Raw genomic sequence first — 27,435 nt, 5'->3', positions numbered from 1 at the left:
GAGCCCGCCTGGCGGTACCCCGCTTTACAACGGGAACCTAAGCGTCCCCCAACGCCACGAACCGGGAAGCCGCAACCCCCACGCCGCCCAGACTCTTCAGGCCCATCCTCCCGTCCCGCTTGCCGCCGCTGCCTCCAACGGGAAACGGAAATTACGTCCGGACTCCCGTGAGGAGAACAGCGCGCGCGCCGGCGCCGCCATGTTTGTTTGGGAGCAAAGGAAAACCAGCCGCCATAGTTCCGGGCGGAAGGTAAGTAGGGCGCCGCCATAATTGTTCCGGGCATGCGGGTGGGGGCGAAAGTATGACCGCCAACTGTATGGGGGGGAGGGGAGAAAAGGAGAGCCGCCATGATCGCTACAGACCGAGCTGGGCTCGCTGAGACCCCGCCATGTTAGTGTGGTGAAGAGGCGGCGGGGCGCCGGCCCCGTCGTAGGGGGCAGAGCTAAGGAGCCGCCATGTTTGTTGTTTTCCGTCTCTTTACCGCGCTAGGAGCGTCTCCTGCGGAGGTTTATTCCCTCCGCCCCACGCGTGCGTTGTGTGGGGGCAGAACAGACCGGAAACCGAGGCTGGAACATCGGTCTCGGGGGGGGGGCAGGCCATGTAGTTACACACGAGAGGCTTGGGGGAGATTAAAATCCGGTAAAACGGCACAGTTCCGCGGGAGGGGTCTGCGCCTGCTCGGGTGCGGCTCGCAGGCGATACTGAATTGGTCCGTACAGCCCCTGCGTCACGGAGCGGCTGTGTCTTGCCCCAACTCACACAGACGGAGCCTGGAGTGAAGCAGGCTTCTCCCAAAGCCTAGGCCGGTGCCCTGCCCTAACCCTTCTTCCCTTTGCCCTAAATCCCTGATCTCTTGCTGTCGCTTTCGCACAAACCCACTCGCCAACCGCCCACCCTCTCTTTTGCTATTCTATCAGATTTATTGCATAGTACGATTCATTGCCCTCACTTTGCTACAACTGGAATGAGCCGGTATGGGACATGTCCCCTCCCAACTCTGCGGGAAAGCTATACCCCTACAACGCCCAGTGCAAGCTAACACACAGGGAGGGGGATATCTCCAGCAGGGGATGCACCACTTCCTTAGCCCCCGCCCAGTGCAGTAACCCGCCCTGGATGCACATACTACCACCCTAATGTGAGATAAACCAACTCCCTAATCCCCCCACCCCAGTGTGGGATAGACCGCCGCCCAGGCCCTGCGCTGGCTATCCACCCTGTGGGATACCCTGTCTCCCTGCCCGGCTTGCCGGTGGAGCACACTCCTCCACCTCGCAACCCTGGTGCTGGATACGCCCGCGGATCCACAGACATCTGCCCACCCCCTCCCGGTCGGCGTTTGGGCGGAGTTTCCTCTTCGGGTGACATCGGAGAGGGGCGGAGCCTAATCCCCAGATCGTTCTTTGTGGGCGGAGTCTGCGCTGCATCGGGGCCAGTCGGCAGCTTCTGCATCCCAGGCTCGGAGCATCCTCAGGGCGGAGGCTGGTACCGGGGGAGACCAGTGTACAGGATCCCGCACCCCGACTGCACCTGTTCAGCTGCACCATGGCTGAGATCGCCAGTGTCCGTCCCGGCTTAGGTGAGTGGAGCTATGTCACCGGGTCCTACCCAGCGCCTGTCGAGACCAGGCCGTGCCCAGCGCCGCGCCTCCCCTCCCCCATCGAGACCGTGCCGTGCCCTCCCAGCCCCATCGAGTCTGTGACGTGCCCAGGGACTTGCCCCTGCACCCCAGCGGCCGTGCCCAGCGCCATCCTGCCCGCCCCCTCCCATCGCGATTTGGCCGTGCCCACCACTTTCCTCATTCTGTAGACCGGCCATACCTAGCAATAGCACCCCTCTCAGCATGCCTAGGTCTTAGCCTCCCCTCTAGAGCAACACGATCAGTGTCCACCGCCGGCCAACTCCGGCAGTCTGGGTCGGTGCCAAGGACTCGCCCAGGCCGATGCGAGGGGCAAAGATACTGCGAAATGCTCTGCCAGATACAGAAAACGTAAACTCCGCATGTGGGAATAGGGAAACGGGGCGGGAGCGAGTCCCTGCTGCCCTCCCATCGGACGGGGTGCTGTGGGCAGAGTTCTTGTTACTCCCCGTTGGGGCGGGTTGCAGTGGCTAGGGGCCCCTCTGCTCTCCGTTTTGGGTGGTAGAATGCAGTCGGGGGGCTCTCCCCACGGTTGTGGTGGGGAGGAGTGGGGCAGGGTCTCTCTCTCCGCTTCGGGGCACATCAGCACTGCGATAGCAGGTTGCGAGGGAGGCCGGGACTGGAGCCGGCGCTACCCTTCCGGCCTGATCTCCATCCCCGCGGGTTGCGGGGGAGCAGTTGCGGGGAGCCTGGGCTGCAGCGCAGCTACGGAGCCGCTGCTGCCTAATGGCTTCGAGCGGGATGACGTGATGTCTATTCCGGGCCAGGCAGCGCCCCGGCCTCTGGCTGGAGCCTTTGTTCACGGCTCCCTGGGGGGGAGAGACGGCTCCGAGGGGGCTGCCGCAGCAACACAGATCCCGGCTCTGGAAGCAGGTTCTAGCCCTTAGACGAAGCTGGATATGTGGAACATTTTTTTCTGCACTATGTACTTGGATGCGGACAGGGCGGTTCTGGAGAATCTAAGCCCTGTCCCCAGAACTGAAGAGAGCGGCGCCCCATCGCACATACCCTCCTTCCTCAATCTGGAACAGCCAGGATGCCGGTATCCCCAAACCCTCTGTTTCTTATCAGTCTGAAATACCTTCTGCTCAGATCAGTCCGTTAATTGTGTGGGTCTGGAGAGATGCTTGGAGGCTGTAGCGCTGGGAATGAGGGGCCCTGCTTTGGGGACAGGGACATATTGTGTTTTAAGAAGCTGCTTAATCCATTTAGTGAATCACTAAGTGTAAAATAGTCTGAAATTGTGACTGCTCAGTGTTATTGTCTGGTGCACATTGTACCATACACTGCAGTCTGTGGCTGAGTAATAGGCATGGGTGTTGGTCCCCTGGGTCACCAACAAAAATGTTTCTCCTGACTTTCCTAATGAGCAACATTTTAAATAAAAAAGGAAATTGTAGCAATTACTTTTAAGACCTCAGGACTTGCCTACATAGCAAATGATGGGGGGGAGGGGGAACCAGCAGGTGATTATGTGGATTTCTCAGAAATACAACCTGCTCCCCTTCTCTTTCCTCCAAATCTGAGTCTTTCCCTTTAGGCCACTCTTGAATGAGGTCTCATGGTTAAAAAATGGTTGTTACATTTCCTTTTTATTCTCAGGTGTTATATAAAACACACACACACACACTCTCTCTCTCTCTCTCTCTCTTATGGTAAGCACACAATGTATCTATTTATATTTACGACCTGTGCAAATCACTGTGGAATCTAGGTGAGTTTCACCACTGATAATTGGTACACTATTGCAACATCATTAAGGAACCCCCAAATAATATTAAAAACAAAGAAAATTAAAAGTGACTTATTCTGCCTTTTAATTAGTTTAAATATGTATAGAGTGAAATTTAACTTATGTGAGGCCCTAATTTTAAATTAGTACTGGCATGGTGCTAGCAGAGTACTGGGAGCTTTCTAACAAGGATGAAGACAAAATTCCTGCCCCATACAACATATTAACTAAAGATAATGTTTAATTCTTGCTGTATAAAGTTGCAAACTGTCTAACAATCACTATATGCAGTGTCATTGTAGCCAGTGGGTCCCAAGATATTAAAGACACAGTGGGTGAGGTAGGTTTCAGAGTAGCAGCCGTGTTAGTCTGTATCCGCAAAAAGAACAGGAGTACTTGTGGCACCTTAGAGACTAACACATTTATTAGAGCATAAGCTTTTGTTGACTACAGCCCACTTCTTCGGATGCATATAGAGTGGAATAAATATTGAGGAGATATATATACACACATACAGAGAGCATGAACAGATGGGAGTTGTTTTACCAACTCTGAGAGGCCAATTAAGTAAGAGGAAAAAAAACTTTTGAAGTGATAATCAAGATAGCCCAATACAGACAGTTTGATAAGAAGTGTGAGAATACTTACAAGGGGAGATAGATTCAATGTTTGTAATGGCTCAGCCNAGGACTGGGAATGGCTGAGCCATTACAAACATTGAATCTATCTCCCCTTGTAAGTATTCTCACACTTCTTATCAAACTGTCTGTACTGGGCTATCTTGATTATCACTTCAGAAGTTTTTTTTCTCTTACTTAATTGGCCTCTCAGAGTTGGTAAGACAACTCCCACCTGTTTATGCTCTCTGTATGTGTGTATATATATATCCTCAATATTTATTCCACTCTATATGCATCCGAAGAAGTGGGCTGTAGTCCACGAAAGCTTATACTCTAATAAATGTGTTAGTCTCTAAGGTGCCACAAGTACTCCTGTTCTTTTAGTGGGTGAGGTAATATCTTTTATTGGACCAACTGCTTTTGGTGACAGAGACAAGCCCTCAAGCTTACACAGAGCTTTTCTTTAGGTCTGGGAAATTTACTCAGAGTGTAAGGTGGAACTGATGCTAAACAATCTGTTTCACCTTATATAAGCTGTGATACTCAATTTCATTTATTTAAAAAAGTTTTAGACTGGGCAACATCTAGATAAAGCGGTTTTCGCACCCCACTGGATATTGCAGTTCATAATACACAAGATTTCACCCTTGAAACCTGGGCCGATCTCCTCTGTTGGAGTTTAAATCTGCTCAGTGTCTTTGTTGCTTGCAGCATAGATGAGGGCAGTCGAAAGATGAAGCATGGGCCTCCGTGTCCTGTTTTATACCCTTAGTCCATGTGCTTGGAGAACACAAGGCCAGGCATGACTGGTGGGCATTGCTGAGTCCCCAGGCAAGGTTGAACAGTTCCCCTGGTGTGGTCTTATGCAGGTGGATCATTGCATTGTAGCTCCCTTGCTGGACAATGGCTGGTGATGTCTGTTCAACAGCACCCATCCAGGTGTTGGTTACCTCCCTTGTCATTGTCTCTGTAAGGCTAGTATCTGGGCGCCTCCCAAACCCACATCATATTTTAGTGAAAACCATACAACACAATTCTTATAATTTCATATGCATTGATGATACACATATTTAGATAGAACAATGTCTTTCAGCAGATCATAACCTTTCCCCTGATACCTTATTAGACGTGCTTTAATGCAATATCACAATTATATACAGATGAGGAATATGAGGATTACAGGAATGTCACAATTATCTCACTCATCATGTCTCTCTAATAGTCCTTATGGCACGCTTATAAAGAAGCCATCAAACCTTGCTTCTGCAGATAGACCATTGTTAAATGGTTTGTTTCCCAGCAGTCTTTCTTGTGCTGTGCATTACCAAAGTACATTCTGCATGAGGGACATCCAAATATTTGTTTATGCCATTATTCAAAGGACTTGTCTACACACAAACTTGGACCAGTTTAACTAAAGATGTTTTTAAATCATTTTAGCTTAACTGATGCAATACCCTATATGGGCACTCTTAAAGCAGTTTAAAAAATGGCATGTATCAATTTAGGTTATATCAGTAAGGTATCTACCTATGCCTTTAATAATGTACACAAAGGGGTTTGCATTGGTTTAACTAAATACATTTAAAATCCAACTTTTAATTAAACTGGTGTGTGTAGATATTGCCTAAACACTTCCACTAATTCTAGTTAGCTGTGTGATTTAGTTATAGTATTACAATCTTTCAGACCTAGAGAATGTCCTTGGCCTTCTACTGTACAATTGTACACTTGTACAGACTGTCTCAACGTGTTTGGTCCTTTTATTCATACAGCTCCGTACCTTTTCCTGAAACAATCACTCTTCCCACCTCTTCTAGTTCTTACTTGCAGAGAACTTTATAAAATAATCTAAAATAAATGATGTAAGAAACATAGGTTATTATTCAACATATATCAGTACCTCCTGGGAATGAATAAACTGTGAGAATCACAGAAAGTCCTGATTAAGAATAATTGACTGCTTGACAGAGCTTGTGCTAGTTAGTTTGAATGACCCAAATTCATAAAGATATTTGGGTGCCCAACTTCTACTGAAATCAATGGAAGTTAGGAGCCTAATTACCTTTGGGGATCTGGGTCAATCAATGTCCATGACTCATCTGGTTTTAAAAGCTAAGGTGGCTTGCCCTCAAGTAAGTACTCTGAGGAGGAAAAGCCTTTGCACCATGCACCTCTGAGGCCTGAGTCTCCACTTTTACACCATTTGTATGTCTATGTAATTCCATTGAAATCAGTGGTGTCATACCAGCATAAAACTAGAAGTGGGCTGTAGTCCACGAAAGCTTATGCTCTGATAAATTTGTTAGTCTCTAAGGTGCCACAAGTACTCCTGTTCTTCTTTTTGTGGATACAGACTAACACGGCTGCTACTCTGAAACCTGTAGCAGAGTGGAACATCAGGCTCCTTTTGTGTGCCAGTGTTATCACCGAGAGAATAAATAGAATCTTATTTTTTATTATTTTGTATTATGGTTGCACTTAATGGCCCCAACCAAGACTGGGGGTCATTGTGTTAGGCTGTATAGAAACCCATAAGAGGAATTCCCTGTCCTGAAGATGTTGAAATTTAAACAGGCAAAAAGAGAGAGAGTGAAGGAGGAGGCATATAACAGACAAGGAGAATGAACAATGTGATGGTTTGAAAATGTCATGTTAGTTTAATGATCTTCTCTTCCCCAGTTTGGCTGGGATTTTTGTTTTTGATTTATTTACTAAGTGGTGCTCTCTTAGGTGGGGATTAGCTGATCATAAGGATGAAAGAAAGGAGTAGAGACACTGAAGGGAGGAATGTGAGAATGATTGGGGAGGGAGGAAAGGGCAAAGCACGAAGGACAATAGGAGTAAGGAAAAAGTGAAGAAATTGGTTGGGGGCAGATGGGAAAGACTGTTTGGAATAAGCTTTGATAGGAAACTCTACTGCTTCTGAATGCAGAGGTCCCCAGTTAGTTTCTTGCAGGAGTGATTCATCATTTGGTGCTCACTCACTAGAGAACTGTGCTGTTGCAACTTACACCACCATAACTACACCAGTGGTCAGTAGGGTGCCATGTTATTCTGAGTGCACAAATGCAGTGTCTTTGCTGCTGCATTGTGAGTAACTTTCCAAGAGTTACTGGCACAGCTCCTAGAAGATCAACAGGATAGGTGCATTAATGAGATGTGGATCTTCTAAGGTCCACAGTGCCTGTGCTACCTTCCCCCGCACTTCCTAAAGTGCACAGTAGAGGAATGTGGTACTGTAAACCTCCTGCAGTCCACATCTCCTTAGACCACGGGTGGGCAAAATACGGCCTGCAGGCCACAGCCGGCCCGCGTACCGTTTCTGTCCAGCCCACCGGGCTCTTTGGCTGCCCCCTCATGATCTCCAGGCCACTAAAAGTCCTGTGGTGCAGCAGGGCGCTCAGGCAGGCTGCCTTCCTGCTGTGGCCCCATGCTGCTCCCGGAAGCGGCTGGCATGTCTCTGCACACCCCTGGCCGGGGTGGAGGGAGGCAGCTCCATGCGCTGCCCCCAGCACTGTCTTCACCGGAAACTGGCCAATGGGAGCTACGGGAGTGGTGCTTGTGGGCATGGGCAGTGCACGGAGACCCGCTGCCCCCCTCCCCAGAAGGGTCGCCCAGGAGCGGCGTGGGGCTATGGCAGGCAGCCTGCCTGAGCCCTGCTGCAGGCCCAATAGTGGCGTGGGGCTATAGCAGGCAGTCTGCCTGAGCCCTGCTGCGCCGCCGGCTGGGAGCCACCTGTGGTAAGCACCTCCTGGCCAGAGCCTGCACCTCGCACCCCCAGGTCAGAACCCCCTCCTGCACCCAAACTCCCTCCCAGACCTTGCCCCCCCCGTACCCCAATCCCCAGCCCAGAGCCCCCTCCTGTACCAAACTCCTCCCAGACCCTACACCCCCTCCATTAATATAGTAGAAATGTGCAGCCCATGATGACTTACCAAAATTCATGGAGTGGCCTCCCTGAAAAAATTATTGCCCACCCCTGCCTTAGACACATACCATGCAGATCAGGCCCTTTTAGTGCTGTTTCCAGTGCCTACTGGTACACTAACTTTTCCTTCCACTCCCAAAACTACCAGGGGGGATGGAGGGACAGGAATACATCTCTGCACATCTTAGGCAGCATATAGGAATGATTCCCAGTTTCTGTAGACTGCTGCAGGTCCCCAGTAGGAGAAAGGAGAAAGTACTCCCCTCTCTATTCTCCTCCACATGCACCCAAGAAATTGTCAGTATTTAAAATGGGATTGTATATTTATATGGATAATAAAAACATCCAGGGTCACAACTGCAAATTTTTGAAGGAATATAAATTCTCACGTTTCAAGGCATACCTATAATTCAGTAGTTTTCAAACTGCAGGTCACGACCCAGTACTGGGTTGTGGAATATAAGGCACTGGGTCGTGGCGGCTCTGGTCGGCACTGCCGCCCAGGCCATTAAAAGTCCCATCGGCGGTGCTGCTTGGCTAAAGCAGGCTAGTTCCTACCTGTTCCGACACTGCGCTGTGCCCCGGAGATGGCCAGCAGCAGGTCTGGCTCCTAGGCGGGGATGCCACGGGGCTCCACACACTGCCCCCACCCTGAGCACCGGCTCCGCACTCCCATTAGTCAGGAACCGGTCAATGGGAGCTGGGGTGGGCGGCAGTGCCTGCGGGCAAGAGCCTTGCAGATCTCCTTGCATGCCTGTGCCTAGAAGCAAGACCTGCTGCTGGCTGCTTCCAGGGCGCAGCATGGTCCACAGTTCCAGGACAGGCAGAAAGACTGCCTTAGCACCCCCACTGTGCCGCTGACTGGGAGCCGCCGGAGATAAGCCTGTGCCCCAACCCCATGCCCCAATCCCTACCCCTGAGCACCCCAAACCTGGAGCCCCCTCCTGCACCCCAAGCCCCTCATCCCCGGCCCCACCCTGCAGCCTTCACTCCCACACTCCAACCCTCTACCCCAGTCCTCAGCCCCTCCCACAGCCCCTCATCCCGAGCTCCGTTGGATCGCTGGTATCAACAATTTTCTTCAACTGGGTCACCAGAAAAAAAGTTTGAAAACTACTACTCTAATTAATGGAGGTTCAGTAGCAGCCTTTCCTGTAGGCAGGCTGTTCCATAGCTGCTTCCTGAAGGGTTTCTTGGACCTTTTGAAGCTGTTGGTACAGTCCACTGTTAGAGACTGGACTAGATGGACCACTGTTTGGAGGCAATCTGGCAATTCCTATGTACCTAATACACCAGTCTGCTCTCCCTTGTGTGGTCCTCTAGAAGCAGAATGGGACCTTATGCTTGAGGTCTGCAAGGGGCTCCTGTAAATTGCACTGTCTTTGTCAGGCAGTATAATTTTTATTTCTTTTGGCCAGAATGCATTTATAGTTAAGGCAGAGGTTGTAGTTTAATTATATGTTATAAATAGGGGCTTAAAACTTTCAGAAACAAAAAAATAGCCTTTTCAGCTGAGTCTTTTTAATTCCTGTTCCCAGCCCAGAGCTGTGTGTGGGGTTTTTGTTTGAAAATTTGCAGGTGGCTTTTTCTGCTGTTTTTGAGGATTATATAGTATTTTGAGATCAGAATGAATAGGGACAGGGATTACAGCATTTGTCAGCATCTTCTTTGCATTTTGGAATGTAACTTGTAATATCTGCAAAGGTGTCAAGTATCAGGCCGTATCCGTGTCAGTCTGTATCCACAAAAACAACAAGGAGTCCAGTGGCACCTTAAAGACTAACAGATTTATTTGGGCATAAACTTTTGTGGGTAAAAAACATCACTTCTTCAGATGCACTGGGCATAAGCTTTCGTGGGTAAAAAAACCTCACTTGGTTTTTTTACCCACGAAATCTTATGCCCAAATAAATCTGTTGGTCTTTAAGGTGCCACCGGACTCCTTGTTGTTTTTATCTACAAAGGGTAACTGTAGGGATTTATACAGATAATCTGTTAACAATTAATTGTCTCTCTTCAAAGAGGATAAGACAACTAGTAAGACATCCTATGTCAGAAGCAGAATCCAGTTCATATGGAGGGTACAGGGAGTATTAGAAATAAAAACAACCAAAGACATGTCTACTGAATTGTAAATGTCATCTATGAACACTGTGTGCTTTAGTTATTCTAGTCACAGATCATGGGACCTGAGGCCAATTTATCATCACTTGGGTCAGTTATCTTTGGGAAGTTGTGTTTCAGTGGCAGTCCAAGAAGAATTGTTTTTTCTAACACTAAGGACCAAACCGTGAATAGGATACAGATATTGGTATCCTGAGAGAATTCAAGGTTTTCACTCAGCTCACTAAATGTTAATCTGTTGCAGTTCGGCTAACTATCAAATGACATCCTCTTTCTTCTTAAGACCAAAGAGCATTTAAAGAGGATAAAATGAAAAATCCAAGATGTTAAATACCTTTCTGATTTACCACTTTCAAAGTTGCATTGTTAAAAAATTGGGTCTAGCTGGTGTAGAACAGTGTTTCTCAAACTTGTGTACTGGTGACTCCTTTCACATAGCAAGCTGCTGAATGCGACCCCCCTTAAATATATAAAAAAGTGTTTATTTATAACACTATTAGAAATACTGGAGGCAAAGCGGGGTTTGGGGTGGAGGCTGACAGCTCGCGACCCCCCATGTAATAACCTCATGATCCCCTGAGGGGTCCCAACCCCCAGTTTGAGAACCCCTGGTGTAGAATGAAAGTCAGTACAAAAAGTTAGTTTTTTAAGATTGTGCTGCCCATCACTGACTAAGATTGTAATAACGCAGAGATCAGGCTGATTTCTGGTATTTTATTATGGAAGTAGTTTATGCAGGTCTCTCTGACGTGTTGTAGGCCAGGGAGGAAGAAAGATGGGATTGAAAGCTTTCCTCTCATCATTCAGTTGAAGTATGATGGGGATTTGAGAAAGAGCAAACCGTGATGAACAATGATGGGTGAATCTAAAACAGGTCAGATGATCTGTTCAGATAACTCCCTCCAAAAATAGATGCTTGGTTGCACCTTCAGTCGCTTTGTTTTTCTCTAGCCCTTCTCTTCATAACCGCATAGAGATTTTCTTACCTTTGAAAACTCTCCCAGCAGTTAGCTCTACACTAGAAAAACAATACTTGCTGCAATTGTAACACACCTTCTGTCCATACACAAATATTTACAACAATCCACAAATACTGCCAGCACTATTCCAATTGTACTTAATTGGAGTCAGGGTCACACTGTTGTACCCTGCACTGAATCACTGCATCTTTTGGCTTCATCTATGCTGGACAGTTTAGATGTAATTCTCCACTGTTAATTTAGAAAGGGCTCAAGTGTTATTTACCACCATGTTGTCTGCCTCTGAGTGGGTTAGGACAACAGACTGGTAAAAATGCTTTCACTATTGCTACCATGATTTGTGGTGAATTATAGCTGTGAGGTTGTAATGGGCCCTCCTTGCAGTTCCACAATCCCCTTGCAACCTTTTCAGTGATCACACTGCAATGGCTGCTGTACCCTCCTCTTCTGAGCTACTGCAGCGGAATCTAGGGCTCAAGTTAGGCACAGAGCAACTTGGCAAGCTAGCATTTTTTTAGGTGGCCCTCTTCTACTACAAAAGGTCAACTTTCATAAAAGAAAGTCTCCAGCCCTTTTTGTTTGTAAAGAAAACCATCAACCTGGGCTGTCATGAGCTATCAAAATTCAACTTCTTAGTGTGATGTGATAGATCTCTAGGACCCCTGTCTGTTTGCCACAGAAAAACACAGAATCTGCGTTTTGAAAGAGAATCATTAATTTTTACATATTGTACAAAATAAAAACATACAATAGAACCCCGATGATCTGATCTAATTGGTAACAGGGGCAAGTCAGATAATCAGGAGAATGGGCAGGGCTTGGACTGTCATCTTGAAAATTGTAAATATATCAATAAAATATTATGTTAAACTGATACGTGTATATAGCGTGGCTAGGGTAACTAAAGTTGAGCGTTTAATTTTAATTGTGGAAAAATGTGGATTTTTTTTATTGGAGAATTTTGGGTTTTGTATCACAAAACTAGGATCCTTGTTGATAGGCAACCACTATGACTGCTACTGCAATGACTGGAGGGTTCAGACACTCTGAACAGCATTACACTAGCTGAGATGAACACACTGCACCGTGACAAGTAACAAAGTTCAGCTAACTGTTTGCTTGTAATAATGCAAATCTCAAGTCCAGGTGGAGCTAGTGTGTCTGCTGGGACTTCAGACTGCTGTTTTATGCAGACAAGACCTTGGGCTTCCCCATCAGTCAATCTCAGTGCATGCAGATCTTAATGCAGAAGAAAACCAGAGACCAAGGTAACACAATTTCCCAAAATCCATCAGACTTCAAGAGACTCTTCGAAGGCACAGGAACCACAGGGGGATATTACTAGTCTTTTCTTTTATACCTGTAACAAAAATGTCTAGTTTTTCACAACCTTAAATGTAAAAAAAAAAAAAAAAAAAGTTATTAGTGCCCCAGTTTCAGGGTAACTATAATTCTATTCCCCCCCTGTGGTCTACTTCAGAAGTGCCCAGTCAGATCTCTGGTCTCCAGCTGTCACCTTTCTATGGGCGTAACCCTTGTCTCACTCCCTTCTGACCAGGGTGGCGGGATTTAAGGCTGCAAACCTCCCTGCCTTGCACATTGATATCCCCGGCAATCCCCTCTGCCTAACGACCAGCCCATTTGTTACTTTCTCTCAGAAGACAATTAGTGTTTTTACCAATGACACCACCATTCTTCCAAGCAAATACATTTATACATAGGTCAAAAACATTACAGGGAAGCTATAAAAAATAAAAGTTCCTATATGCATGCTAAAAACTTACCACCCCTCAGTCTTATGAAGTTCTAGTAAGCCAAAGGCTGTCCAAACCTTCCACAAGTGGGTCCTGTCTGTTTGCCAAATCAAAAGAAAGCCATGTATCAGCTTTTTATACCGAAAGGCCTCTTTGTCCAAATCTCTGGAAAAACCAAGTTTCAATCAGTATATTCAAACACCCCAGGGGGTGGTGTTTCTTTGGAGTTGTTTACAATCTCCAGGGTAATCACCCCCTTATAACTACTCCCCTACTCTTTTTAGTTCCTGGAGGATCCGTGGTAAGCCTCCACCATGGATTAGAACACAATCATGCATAAACCATTAATAAATTTCATACAATGGACCCCAAAGTTTGCAATATCTGTCACAATTAGAATCACACAGGCCTGTAGCTAGGAAAGCAAAAATAGGGAGGCAAGAAATTGTGGGTCATCACCCTCCTGGCAAATTTTAAACTAGCAAGTGCAATTTCCTGTGTTTTAGAATATTTTATATTTTAGGAATTGCAAATAAACTGTTTGTTGTTGTTTTTTTTAAACCTGAGGCCTGCTCTGAGCAAAGACCGACAACTCAGTGTTTAAATCACCAGAAGCCCCCTGGAGCCCTGTCTACATTAATGCTTTCACCATTGCTTCCATTGGTGGAGCTGAACTGGTGGTAATGATGGTGTGACGCATGGCTAAAAAGGGTTAAACATCCTGCAAAATAAACGACTCAAATTTGACCCTTAAAGACCTGTAGGGAGGTAATGGTTGTGTTTTTGTGTATTGCATGTGTATGGATAATGGGCAACAATGTAATCAACAATCCCTGTCTATGCTGTATTCTGATCATTCAGAGATCAAAAGAACATCCTAGCATTTAAAAGAATTGTAAACATGGGACCTCTCTGTGTTCATCTCTCTTTGAAATGTATAGCAAATCATCTGTGAATGGTGGAGGAACAAGCAAATTGCCTTATGTTAATTCTATAGCCAAGTACCGGTGATGGACCTCCTTCAAAGTCATCCTAATTATCTTTTGTTCCTGGAGGAACTCCAACTTGTCAAAGAGGACATGAAATTGTATAAAAGATCCTCGGGTCCTGATCCTGTTCATCTCAGATCTGCCTGAGGCTTCATAGAGGGGAAGCTTAGGCCATAAGGACTGAGATCCCAGTCCTAACTGGATCACCCTGAAATATAAACATTGGACTATAACCTATGGACTGTTTCTGAAAGAACTCTTTGCAACTATAAAGCTCACCATCTCTTCTATGAATCTGAATCTTAAGAATTGAACTCACGTCTGTATGTACATTAATCTTTTAACCATACTCTGTCTTGTTTTTTAATAAATTTTAGTTTAGTTAATAAGAATTGGCTGTAGCGTGTATTTGGGTAAGATCTGGAATATTCAATAACCTGGGAGGTAATATGTACGATCCTTTGGGATTGGTAGAACATTTTCTTTTATATGATGAAATAAGTTTTTCAGAAATCATCATATTTGACTTATGATTATGATGGATGGCGGTCTGAGGCTGGATCACTTTAAGGGAACTGTATTGTTTGGACTTCTGAGTAACCAGTAAGGTAATAAAGAAGCTGTTTTATGCTGGCTTGGTAAATCTAAGTATTGGAATATCCACCAGCTTTTGGGGGATTATCTGCCCTATTCTTTGTAGTTCACCCTAATTGAGTGACCACAGCTGGCCCCAACTGGGACCCTGGTCACAGATGGTAGGACTTTTTTCTTTGGGGGTGATAGGGAAACACCCCTAGTGAAACACCCCATTAGAAAGCTTTCCTCTCTCTGCAGCTGCCAGTCTACCAAGCTATGGAAGACAACAGGTAATGACACTGAGAAAGGTGTGGAAGCAGAGAAAGTCATTGTCCATAAATGGGAATGGTTAACAGAGAAATAAACTTTTGGATGAGACACACTTGTGGGCATTTCATATCCCATGGCACTGTTCTCAAAAGTAGGGGTGTTAGTCTCAGCACCTGGTTAAAATCTAACTAAAATTCTCCTAGCAGGTTGACTTTTATGATATTCTACACTTCCTGCCTTACACACTTGTCTAGTTTCAATATGCACTCTTACTAGCTACCACTTTCCATCCCACAAACAGTTGCATTTAGTGGTCAATGAAGTGATTCCTCTATATGTACTCTGTAAGGCTCATAAAATGCTATGCGATCCTTCAGGATGAAAATCCTTATGTAAATGGAAACAAGTTTTGTAAATGTTTAATATATACAAAATTACAATTGCCAGTCTCCAAAATCTATAGCAGTGTCTGAGATTCAAGTATCTGAAGGGGTGGGAGGTTATAGTCCTAACAGTCAATTATTTTAAGGCCAAAATGTCTAATATTTAAAATTACTTAAGTGTGACAGAACTCTGGATTCTAAATAGTGTAACTACTTATTACTCAATTGCTGATATTAAAATAGAAACAAGTACTATTTTTAAAGAAGATATAAAGTGTGAGAGCGCCTCTTATGGCCCATGAAACTGTAGTTCCCTAGTAAACACTTTCACTAGAGCAGTGTTGACATTGATGGTGATGGCATACAAAATTGATTTGAGAGAATAAGGCAATAAAAATTTGAAGATGTTATTAAGCAAAACCTAGCGCATCTATAAGTGTGGGGAACCGAGTCCCACATGGAAAAGAACAATTTTAGAGAAATAATTTCAAGCTCCAAAGGAATTTCTGTCACCAAGATCACTGAGTAATAGACAGACCATATTTACTTGATAGGTTCATTGGTTGTACGAGGTGTAGGGTATTTTCTTTCGTTAGAATAACATGCTTTTTTAAGTGCTGTATGAACATATTCGTCCTAAGGGACTATCTCATCCCTAATTGTTTTGTCTCCTTTACAGATGTGCCTCCGATTGTGGCAGGACTTATTGGTGCCACGGTGCTTGTGGTGTCTGTCTCAGTAACAGTGTTTGTGTGGACATGCTGCCACCAGCAAGCAGAAAAAAAGCACAAAACCCCCCCTTACAAATTCATTCACATGCTGAAAGGCATTAGTATCTATCCGGAGACCTTGAGTAACAAGAAGAAGATTATCCGGATCCGCAGAGACAAGAACGGCACTGTCAAAGAGACTGGAAGAGGAAACCTTTTGGTAGATGCGGCAGAAGCTGGTTTAGTGAGCTCCGAGAAGGCACCAAATGGGATGAATGCAGCCCCTTGTATTGACCAGCTCCCAATAAAAGTGGATTATGGAGATGAACTAAGTCCAGACCAAAGCATCACTCCAGGTGGGAGCAAAATCTCCTCCCCATCTTCCCCAGAAGAGGATGTCCTGCTGGGAACACTGACTTTCTCAGTGGACTACAATTTCCCCAAGAAAGCATTAGTGGTGACCATTCAAGAGGCCCATGGGCTGCCAGTGATGGATGAGCAGACTCAGGGCTCTGACCCCTACATCAAGATGACAATTCTTCCAGACAAAAGGCATCGAGTAAAGACTCGTGTGTTGCGCAAGACCCTGGACCCTGTCTTTGATGAGACCTTTACCTTCTATGGGATCCCCTACAGCCAGCTCCAGGATTTGGTGCTTCACTTCCTGGTATTGAGCTTTGATCGCTTCTCTCGAGACGATGTGATTGGAGAAGTCATGGTGCCCCTCGCTGGAGTGGATCCAAGCACTGGAAAGGTCCAGCTCACTCGGGAGATCATCAAAAGGAACATACAAGTAAGTGACCTCTCTCTCTGAGTTTGGAGACACACTTCACATGCTATGCTTGACCCTATGTAAGCTGATCCCCAGTCAGGCTGAGTTTTCTTGGCACAGGGGACTCACAACGTCTAGGAACCAGGAATACAGCAAACCCTTATTCATGTGAGTAGTTCTTACTTGTACTAGTCCCATTGAAGTCACTGGGAGAAATTGTATCAGAAAGGCTTGCAAGATTAAATCCCAGATTATGTATGTTCTGGGCCCTTGTCCAAAAGTCGCTATGTAAATGGTTCAAAAATCAAATACCCCCCAGAAGTACTTGTCTCCTCTTATATTTAGTGCCTGATAATCATTTCATTAATGATAATAATTTCATTTAAACCCTAGTGTTTCAAACAGCTAGGTGTCACTGCTGCAAAAGTGAATCACAGCATGTCACTATAACCAAAACAGTAAAGTGTGGACCACATCAGCCAGGAGGGAATTTTTAACAGAGAGTCTATAAATGCTGGTTGACTCTCTTGTAATTTGCTGCTGTGTATGTGTCTCTTTTTTTAATTATGGGTTAATGCTTTATTTTCCATTTTTGTTTAGTACCTGTCATGCAAAATTAGAAATAAAGCATACTTGGGTAAGGAAATTTTAATACACATTGATTTGTTTTCTTGTACATTTCTAAATTGAAAGTAGTTTAGTATTGATTTGTTATACATTTTATCTTTAACTCACTGGGGCCTGAATGCACAAAAGGAGTTTAGGCATTGTGATGCTTAGTGTCACCACGCCTAACTTTTTGGCACCTAGAAAATCACTGCAATTCACATACTGGGACAAGTACTCCAAATCTACTAAAGGTCAAGATTTTAAAATGATAGTAGAGAAGTACTGTAGTGCTCCAGAAGTGAATGTGTAACACAGGACTCTGTATTTAAAAATTAATTATTCCATGGCTATTAAACATTCCTACCTGATTTTTATATTCTGCATATAGCATCTGAAGCCTTCAGCTAAGATCAGGGCCCCGTTGTGTTAGGTCCTGTGAAAACACATAGTAAGAGACCGTCCCTGCCCCAAGGAATTAATCTAAATAGACAAGATAAAGGGATTATCATCATCATCCCCATTGTACAGAGAGGGAGAGAGGCACATAAAGATAGGTTACAGTGGCCAAGGACATGACATAAAAGCCTGTGGCTGAGCTGGGAATTAAACTCAGGGTCTAACATATAATTACTAAGCAACAATTATATTGCAGAATGTATATTTATAATTTTCTTCCCAGAAGTGTTTACATTGTTTTGTATGGCAAAAACGATTAAAATTGTACAAATAAAAAAATGCTGATCTACGGCAAATGCCATTATTATAATCTGACACCATTATTAGGCAGCTTTCTAACTGGTATTTGGGAAGTGGGAATTACATCTGGTAATATAAACTTTCATTCTGTTGGAGTTCAGAAATTCCTCCAATTGCTTTTGAGGGGCACATTAGCTCTGAGCTGAAATATGGTAAAAGCAAGCTATCAAAATTATAGGATGTTGTAGACTTGCTAGAGTATACGGGGTCAGAACGTGGGGTAAATGGAAATTTTAAATGAAGTAGGTATCATTATTTCTGCATATAATTGTTAATGTTTCTGTTTGTTAATTGTTAATGCTGATTATGGTGAACAAATGTGGTTAAAAGAGTGGCATAATCCCCAAGAAAGACTGATTTTTCCATCTGAATCAAATAGTTGACACATTAGTCAGGGCTTTGGTACTAAAATTTCACATTTTGCAGTTATAGTGCATTGTATCATAACTACGCACTACTGTACAAAACAAACATCTTCTGGGCTGTTATAATCCCTGCTTTGAGTACTGCCTTTGGAATAAAACTATGCAGTATTGTTGTATCTGTGTTGGTCCCAGAATATTACAGAGGCAAGATGGATCTTTTATTGGACCAACTTCTGATGGTGAGAGAGGCAAGCTTTTGAGCATACACAGTTCTTCATCAGGTCTGGGAAACACTATAACGCACTAATGTCTCCCCTCCCTCCCCAGCTGCCTTCTACTCCCTCCTTCCATGACTTGAGAGGTGTTAATAGGCCATTTCACCTTGAACAGTCCCTTGAAATATATGTTAACTATTTATGCAAAACTGTCTGTTCTACCTTGTATTTAACTGAGACATACTGAGTACGTTTCCCAGACCTGAAGAAGAGCTGTGTTAGGGTAGGTCTACACTTATCATTTAAAGCGCAAAAAGTCCCTTTTTTGCGCTAAAACCACCAGAGCGTCTATACTTGTTAATGACTTCTTGTGGTCAAACTCAGAAGTTTAACCACAAAAAGAAAACCACCTTCCCGAGAGGCATACAGCTCTTACCACTGTTCTTTTTGCGCTGCTTTGAAAGTGAAGACACGTTCTAGCAGTGTAAACACCCTTTGGCCTCCGGAGGATATCCCAGAGTTCCAAAAGCGACCACTCTCGCCAGCATCTCCGCTGCTCTGACGTCCACCTCTCCCTCTGTAAGCCACGGGACATTTGAAGCTCCTTTTCCCTTTGTCTGTAGATGTGGCAGGGCAAGCAGCCAGACAGCAGGAGGTTTTTAAAAAAAATGCCATGAAGAAACCAGGAAGTAATGGGGCTCCTGAGACATGAAGCAGGGCAGCTCAGGGCACTGAGCAGGGACCCAGAATGCCTTCCGCTCACCCCCTCCTTCCCACAAGACCTATCGAGAGAGCTGCTCTGTGGGATAGCTGCCCTACAGCGCTGCTCTGGCGATGGAAGTGCTGGTAGTGTAAACATGTTATGACGCCTGAGGAATTGAGTGAGTACACAAACCAGCATTTTACTTCCACCGGTTCCCTATCACTGGTGAAACTTACAGTGCAAAAACTCTGCACGTGTAGACATACCCTACGCTCAAAAGCTTGTCTCTCACCAACAGAAGTTGGTCCAATAAAAAATATTACCTCACTCACCTTGTGTGTCTGATATAAAATTAACACATATAACGAACGGTAGGTTCATCTCTTGGGATTGCTGTATCTGTGAAATTCCTGCAGGCAGTGTTCCTGCTCCTCTCTTTCTACAGTACCTCCTGGTAGGAAAGGCTGGCACTGATGTAACTGTAAATACTGAGTTCACGTCCCCCAATTCTAGCTGAACATTGGTACTTTCAAAAGCTTTCCCAATAGGAGCCTCATATTCCCCCATAATTACAAATATTGAGCCTAATCTGGTCATTGTTTTCTTTTCAGAAGCCAACCTCTGAGGCAGTGATTCTCATTTTTTCCATTGTGAGACACCCCCTGAGGCAGTGATTCTCATTTTTTCCATTGTGAGACACCCCCTGGGGTTCTCTCTCCCATCTAGCTCAGGCCAGGCCAGGCCTTCCCATTTAGCAATATGGGAAGGGTAATGTGGTCGTGACCTCCTGGCACCTGTTCATTACCTCCCAGGTCTTCTTCTTGTATCTGCTTCTTTTCCACAGAAATGCATTAGCAGAGGAGAGCTGCAAGTCTCACTGTCTTACCAGCCTGTTGCGCAGAGAATGACTGTTGTGGTGCTGAAAGCTAGACATTTGCCGAAAATGGATATCACTGGCCTCTCAGGTAGAAGCTATTTTCTCCAGCCTATTAATAGTTTACTGCACTCCACCTGATGCATAGTTTGTTCTTCCCTGTAAACACAAAGGGAATGCTGTGAAATGGAGTGTTAATTTACACTGTATTTACGGATCAGTTTTTTATTGGTTAACTCGTCAACTAGATCTGAAGTGTTTGTTCTTCCATTTAATGCCTTGAAGTCAGTGCAACAATAAAAATTTACCACACACAGGCACGATAGAGAACAACTTTTAACGTGGCATGCTGTGTGTGTGTTAGTGCAAAGAAGGGCTGCTCTACCTTTATGCTAGTGTGTGTCACACTTCTACTTGCAGTATGAAAAAAACAAACAAACTGGTTGCTGGGGGTGAAAATACAAGACAGAAGGTTGGGGTCGGAGGGGGGGGCTACATGGAGGTGCAGAAAAGGCAGAAGCATTTAATAAATATTTCTGTTTGGTATTTGGAAAGAAACAGGATGATGATTTCATATTGCATGAGGATTAACTTTGTTTTTTTCCCCAGTCCAAGGAGGATTGGAGAGAGCATCTACTAGGATAAACATTTTTAAGTTGGCAGGCCTAGATAATTTGCACCTAGGGGCCTAAAAGAGTTGAGTGAGGAGCTCTCTGGCCTGCTGGTGGTAATTTTTAAGAAATCTTGAAATACTGAAGAATCCAGAAGACAGTAAGAGTGTTAAAATCATGCCGGTACTAAAAGAGGGCAAGTGGGATGACTCTACATAATTAGAGGCCAGTTAGTCTGATATCAATCCCAAGCAAAATTATGGAAAAGCTAATAAAGGATTCAATAAATAAAGAATTAAAGTATGGGAATATAATTATTGCCAGTCAACATGGTTTTATGGAAAATAGGTCTTTCCAAAAAAACATTCCATTCTTTGATTAGGTAAGTTTAGTAGAGAAAGGTAACTATAGATACAATACATTTAGACTTTTGTCAGTGTGAGGATTCTCAGGGTGCCTAGAGCTGTGAATTACTTTGTTTCTCCATGCCTCCAGCATGAGGGAATTATGCTTGTTCTTAACTGGGTGTCAGTCTCCTAACACTGCCAGCTATGCAAGCACTCTTCTCAGGGCTATGACAGCCCTGACTTTGCCTTGCAGTTTAACACTATGTCCACCTCAATCCCCAAGTCCCTTTGAAGCATTCCCCTGTGATATCTAGCCCCTGACACTAGCTACTCACAGAACTACCAGGTCTGCTATTCCCAAAGGAACAGACCATACCAGCTTGTAAAATTCCACTTAGGATCAGCACTTCGCGTAACATCACAGCACTTAGCTAGCTATAGGTATAGTGAAAACAAGAGTAAGTTTACTATCAAAGATTCAAGTGATAGTGAGTAAGAATATTGGAAACAAATGGTTGCATATAAAACAAGATAAGTTCAGTCTCTAGAAAGTATATTAACTACCAGGTTACCCTCCTGTCTAAAGAAGTTTCTCTCACCTAGAATCCTCTGCAGTATTTTAAACCAACATTGGCTGAGATCTCATTTTTATGAATGTAAATGTGCTGTCTGTTTACTTCCTAGGTCAAGGATGAAGGGATGTCTTCTTTGCTTCCTAGCTATACCCCCAACATTCATTGTCTTAGCTCATAACCAAAATAATCACACATGGCTTGTTTTTCCTGGGTGCTGCTTCCCTTTTTATTTCACATCTCTTTATACGTTAATAGGCATCCATTCTGTTAGCTTACAATGCTTAATTTACCTCCTGACAGAGAAATACATTTCTTACCTCCTGTTTGGAGGAAAACATGTTTTTCACCTTTGCTGGTGACTAATATCTTGAGATACAAACTTTAAAAACATATTTTTCAATATATATGCATGATGCTTTACATAGTATCTGTATACTCAGTGTTTTTGTAGTAGTGTGGGCCCCAGGATATGAGCCACACAAGGTAGATGAGGTAATTTTTATTGGCCCAACTTCTTAACTTAAAAAGATCACCACACCCACATTGTCGCTATAGTGCCTGTACATACGTTTCAGAACAATATTAATACCAGAATGACACTGGGCTTCATTTGAGATCTCACATTACATTCTTTGGTGAACTAGAATGTAAACACCAACCTCATGAAATTTCTATAACCGCTTCCGAGTTGGCTTTAAGAGGTCCATGGGTCACTGAAAGCACTTGACTTACTACTGCATGACATTCTGATTTAAAAAATAGCACTATACACATCAAAGCACGTTAAATGGCTTAGCAACTGGCCTACAGCTCTCAAAAAGTAGTTGTTAATGAGGAATCAGCAAAATGGGATATTCCTAGTGGAGTTCTGCAGCCTTCTGTTCTAAGCTCAACACTAATGAGTATTTTAAGTATTTAAATTAAAATTACTGTTGATAAAAAAAATCTATAGATACCAAAGACCTATGTTAATGACACAGTAGTTAGAACAATCTGGATTGCTTGATAAGCTGGACTAAGTCAAACTCAATGTGTTTTAAAACAGGCAAATGCACTGTCACCTAGGGGGGAAAAATGCAGGCCATACATACAGAATGGGGCAACTGAATCCTGAAAGCCAGTGACTGAAAAATAGTTAAGGGCATAGTGGACAAAACTGAACATGAGCTCCCAGAGTGATGCTGTGGCAAAAAGGGCTAACGTGATCCTTTTATTTATAAACAGTGGAGTAAAGAGTAGGATTAGGGAGGTGATTTTACCTCTTTATACAGCATTGGAGAGACACCCCCGCGCGCGCACACACACACACACACACAAGAATATTGCAACTAGTTCTGGTGTCCACATTTTTAAAATGTTGAACAATTGGAGAGGCTGCAGAGAAGAACTACAAGAATGATTTGAGGGATGGAAAAATTGTCTTACCGTGAGACTTGAAAAGCTCAATCTGTTTAGCTTATCAAAAGAAGATCAAGCTGTTACTTGATTACAGTATATAGGTATCTTCAGAGGGAGAAAACACCAGTTAGTAAAGTGCTCCTTCAACTAGCAGAGAAAGGCATAACAAGAACTACTGTCTGACAGTTAAAGCCAACTAAATTTTCAAATTAAAAATAAGGTACAAATGTACAATGAAGGTAAATTAACCATTAGAAAAAACAACCAAGAGAAATGCAGATTTTTCATCTCCTGAGGTCTTCAAAATCAAGACTGGATGCCTTTCTCGAAGATATGCTTTAGTCAGACATGAATTATTGGGCTTAATACAGGGGTAACTAGGTGAAATTCTATAGCCTTATTATTGAAGAGATCGGGCTATATGATTTAATGGTCCTTCCTGGCTTTAAAAAAAAAATCTATGAAACTAAAGATTCAAATCTTCCTTATCCTTCTAAAAAAGGCATGAGAGAGCTTCTACTCCAGTTCTCCAGTCTGCCATGAAGACTGTCAGTCACACAAGGAAGATAAGCATTTTTTCCTCTCAAAATAATAAAATAATTTTTGATTGGGGGGAGATTGGGAAGTAGGAAGTTAGAATAATAGAATATGGGGGGAGGGATAGCTCAGTGGTTTGAGCATTGGCCTGCTAAACCCAGGGTTGAGAGTTCGATCCTTGTGGGGGCCACTTAGGGATCTGGGGCAAAATCAGTACTTGGTCCTGCTAGTGAAGGCAGGGGGCTGGACTCGATGACCTTTCAAGGTCCCTTCCAGTTCTAGGAGATGGGATATCTCCATTTAAAAAAAAAAAAGGGTTGGAAGGGACTTCAGGAGGTCATCTAGTCCAACCCCCTGCTCAAAGCAGGACCAATTCCCAACTAAATCACCCCAGCCAGGGCTTTGTCAAGCCTGACCTTAAAAAGTTAGAACAAAAACTTTTTTCTTCTTTACCCAATATAAAGAAGGCCTGGAAGGGCACAAACTTCCCTTTCTTTTTATTTATGTTTTTGCTCCCTGAATAGATCTCTTTTAACAAAGTTTTTCATTTGGGGAATTATTCATCACTTTGGGTCTTCACCTTTAAGGGAACCAGGGATTTAAACAAACTTTTTCAGATATTTATGGGAGGATGAACTTTTATTTCTGTTCAGATTCTCTGATTTCCATGGTCATGGTTTGGCTTTTCATGGTTTGGCTTTTAATGGAAGTGGTATAGGGTTGGGAGGGCAGCCAATGTGTAGGGAGCTATGGGGTGCTGCGATGTCTAACCTTTAATTCATTCTTGACCTCTTAGACATACTATTCCAAAGAGTATTATTAGGCTGTGTTATTGGTTTGCTTTTTTCTTTTCTCTAGCAGACCCCTATGTTAAGGTGAACGTTTATTATGGCAGAAAACGCATAGCAAAAAAGAAGACCCATGTGAAGAAGTGCACTTTGAATCCCATCTTCAATGAATCCTTCATTTATGATATCCCTGTGGATCTCCTTCCTGACATCAGCATTGAATTTCTAGTCATCGACTTCGACCGCACCACAAAAAATGAGGTGGTAGGTCGGCTGATTTTGGGAGCACACAGCATCACCACTGGTGGCGTGGAACACTGGCGAGAGGTGTGCGAGAACCCCCGAAAGCAGATTGCCAAATGGCACAGCCTGAGCGAATACTAGCAGAGGCTGCAGCAGCGACTGATGACTCATAGAACAGACTTAAACCTTGTTTTAGTCATAGAACTAAACTTTTGTAAGATGCAGCTGATTGGTTCTCAAGTGATGTGATTTTGCAGGGCACTAAATTCTAAAAAGCATTAAATTTAAAAATACCACAAATATATGTAAGTGTAATCACGCTATTGCATGCCTAATACAAACTAAAATTAGTGTAACTTACCAATATCAAGTTGCAGATTTTAATATTATCTGTTACTATGGAAGTTGTGTTTGTGCCGAACTGTCTTTGCTGGTATTCACCACAACTGCCCTCTCTTTATTAGGCTTCTCCCAAAGTTTCTGAATTCTGCTGTTTAACCTCTAACTTCTTGTTAGTTTAACTTCTTGTTAGTTCATCTGCCCATAGATTCTTGCTGTTCTGTCCTTTGATTTGGAAGCATTAACTGCATTTCCATATATGAAGTTTAGAATTCAGCAATAGTGCAAAGAGGTACAAGTAAGAATGACGCTCTCCTTTTTAAAAAAATGCCTTCTAACCTGGTATTGGAATATTTCCCTTTGTGATGTATTTGCTATACGGCTATAAAGTCATGCTTGCAGGTATAAACATCTAAAATTGAAATACTAGCAACCTGACCACTTTGCTTTTGCCATACGGGACTTGGTTCAGGATAAATATTTGATGCATCCCAAATTCCCACGGACCACAAACTTTATTTTATTTAACTCTATGTATGTATAAAGGGTCCATACAGAACATTATAAACTAAATTTGTCTGATTCATTTTAGGGCAACTGAGGCTAATTCTCTAAAAGGATTTTGAATTCTACCTGAGCATTATCGTCTTCTAGACTGAGTGAAATATCTGAAATTAGACAGAAAACTTTATGCTGGAGAAGGCTTTTATTGAATATAATCAATTAATGATATAGCCTTCTCCACATTTGATTTGAGATTATATTAGATGTACTTTTTTACGATTTGTTTCTATAATAGCCAGTATTCAAAGCATTAGACTTAATTTATATTGAGAAAAATAAAAAACTGTCTTCTCAAAATATGAATTAAACTCTCAAATGAAAGTACAAACCATTCTGAACTATCCTTTCATTTTTGGCTTCCAAGAATTAGAATTTACTTACTGTCATCTTTGGAATTTAAAAACATTACTAGATAACTGTGATTTGTAGCACTTTGTAGGACATTTGCCTGAATAGTCAACAACTTCTTTGTACAGAAGGACATGGACCCAAGTTCTGTAAAAGAAAACAAAGGGTGGAAGCAGTTGCATTAGATCTCACTGTAAAAAACATTGGTCTAAACTTTTGTACAAGATGATAATATCTTGACAAAGTAATCTGATTTGGCTTCCTATAACAAGTCAATTTTTATTTTAAACCTTATTGGCAAGCTGATCATAAACAATTATAACAAGAAACCTACTAAACAGCTCCTCTGCCAGGATTTGAGTTTATTATTTTTAAATGCTACACATTAAAAACAAAGAAGAATTGAGTGGGCAGAAAGGCACACAGAAGACTGCAAGTTTTCAGTATTAATTTTGTTGCTTCCACTGTTCTGTGCCCTGTGGAATGTAAATAATGTATCATAAGTACATTTTTAAAAGTTCATTTATCGGTTTACAGTACTTGAGACCACTGAATTTTAGAGCCCTGTTGGAAAAACATGATACTCACAATGTTCTTACTATTGAAAGCAGAATAACTGAGCATGTCTTAGCCTCCAGTTTCCTCTCCAGCCATAACATAGAGCAACTGCTGCTGGGTTGGCAAACAACCTAAGTTTTACCACCCATTAATGTCTCAGCAGCAATTTCTGACAAGCTGTCTTAGTGGAAAGATTCAACTTTCCACTGACAGCTTTTGTTGCTTGTAGGAACTCCCTTCAAGAGAATGTTTCAGTTTAGCTGTGGCTGTTAATGGGTCTGGGACTAACAGTGACATTGAGACTGAAGTCCTCTCAATATTTCTAAGTTTTGCAGTGAAGTAAATACAGTGTGGGCTTCCCCATATGACTTACCAGGACATCTCAATCTTGAACATGATTCCTGCTTGAGGTTACAGTAGATTTTGATCTTTGTCTTAATTCCTTTGTAGCTCTTACTCTATTAGTGGCGCTCAGCCATGAACAGAAGAACGGATTTTCCTCTGGAAGCTGGTGTAGATTTATTTAAATCCTGGTTTTTGCACTGAGCAATCTGATTGTTAAAGGTTAGGATCTGTCACTATTCCTTCCATATTCTTCCCCCACTATAAAAATGAATACTTGTGTACATTCCATTCAAAAGTAACTTAAAAGTTCCCTTTTTGTCTTTAATGTGAAAAGTATACTTAAGCCTAGATCATCTCCTTATTCCGATTCCTTAGTTGAAAAAGGAAAGATTAACATCTTGTCAAGGAAAAGTGCTCAGGGTAAATAAACTTAGGCTTATTGGGCAGATGTGAATAGCTCCATTACTCCTCAGGAATAATGGGAAACTGAAGATGTGCAGATAATTTTTCTTTGGTGTAAAACTGACAGTTACTGACAGCTGCCTCACCGTGGCATCTCCCAGATGTGTTTTTTCTTTACCTTGTGTCTTCTGTTGTACAATTAACTTGGACAGTTACAACTTTGTGGTAAAAAAGTTAAAAAGCAAAAAAAACCTAACTTGAAATGTGTGAAACTGCATAATACTGTATGCTAATCTACAATATGTAATGCTATCTTGTATGTTGAATTTGTTAACGCACATTGAGTGTGCAAATAAAGATTGATTCACTTTAAATAG

General features: G+C 43.1%; 2 protein-coding genes across 6 annotated transcripts in view; one reads left to right on the top strand and one right to left on the bottom strand.

The window, feature by feature from the left end:
• The window catches only part of LOC117888970 (GON-4-like protein), a 54,202-nt gene extending 54,033 nt beyond the window's left edge, over positions 1-169 (bottom strand). Inside the window, exon 1 of the mRNA XM_034792767.1 lies at positions 63-169. The gene's annotated coding sequence lies outside the window, so the exon portion shown is untranslated. The remainder of the gene's footprint in view (positions 1-62) is intronic.
• Positions 142-27,435, top strand: SYT11 (synaptotagmin 11). Of its 5 annotated transcripts, none has more exons than XM_034791928.1 (4): positions 142-250; positions 15,679-16,502; positions 19,974-20,097; positions 24,330-27,435. In XM_034791928.1, the coding sequence occupies exons 2-4, from the start codon at positions 15,816-15,818 to the stop codon at positions 24,641-24,643; spliced, it is 1,125 nt and encodes a 374-aa protein (XP_034647819.1). In that variant the 5' UTR covers positions 142-250; positions 15,679-15,815; the 3' UTR covers positions 24,644-27,435. The 5 variants fall into 5 exon arrangements, with proteins under 5 accessions (XP_034647819.1, XP_034647818.1, XP_034647816.1 ...); XM_034791927.1 differs by lacking the exon at positions 142-250 and adding an exon at positions 351-1,580 and having other exon boundaries at positions 19,974-20,094; positions 24,333-27,435; XM_034791925.1 differs by lacking the exon at positions 142-250 and adding an exon at positions 351-1,580 and having other exon boundaries at positions 19,974-20,094.

Source organism: Trachemys scripta, chromosome 16, assembly GCF_013100865.1.
Source record: "Trachemys scripta elegans isolate TJP31775 chromosome 16, CAS_Tse_1.0, whole genome shotgun sequence".
Classification (NCBI taxonomy): Eukaryota; Metazoa; Chordata; order Testudines; family Emydidae; genus Trachemys; species Trachemys scripta.
This window is presented reverse-complemented; position numbering and strand designations above follow the sequence as displayed.

What these genes read in the sequence shown, in the direction of transcription:
- SYT11 (XM_034791923.1), top strand. Translation starts at nt 1,547, where the DNA reads ATGGCTGAGATCGCCAGTGTCCGTCCCGGCTTAG. An exon ending in TCATCAAAAGGAACATACAA is followed by an intron (nt 16,503 to 19,973) that starts GTAAGTGACCTC and finishes TCTTTTCCACAG; the next exon opens with AAATGCATTAGCAGAGGAGA. An exon ending in TATCACTGGCCTCTCAGGTA is followed by an intron (nt 20,098 to 24,329) that starts GAAGCTATTTTC and finishes TCTTTTCTCTAG; the next exon opens with CAGACCCCTATGTTAAGGTG.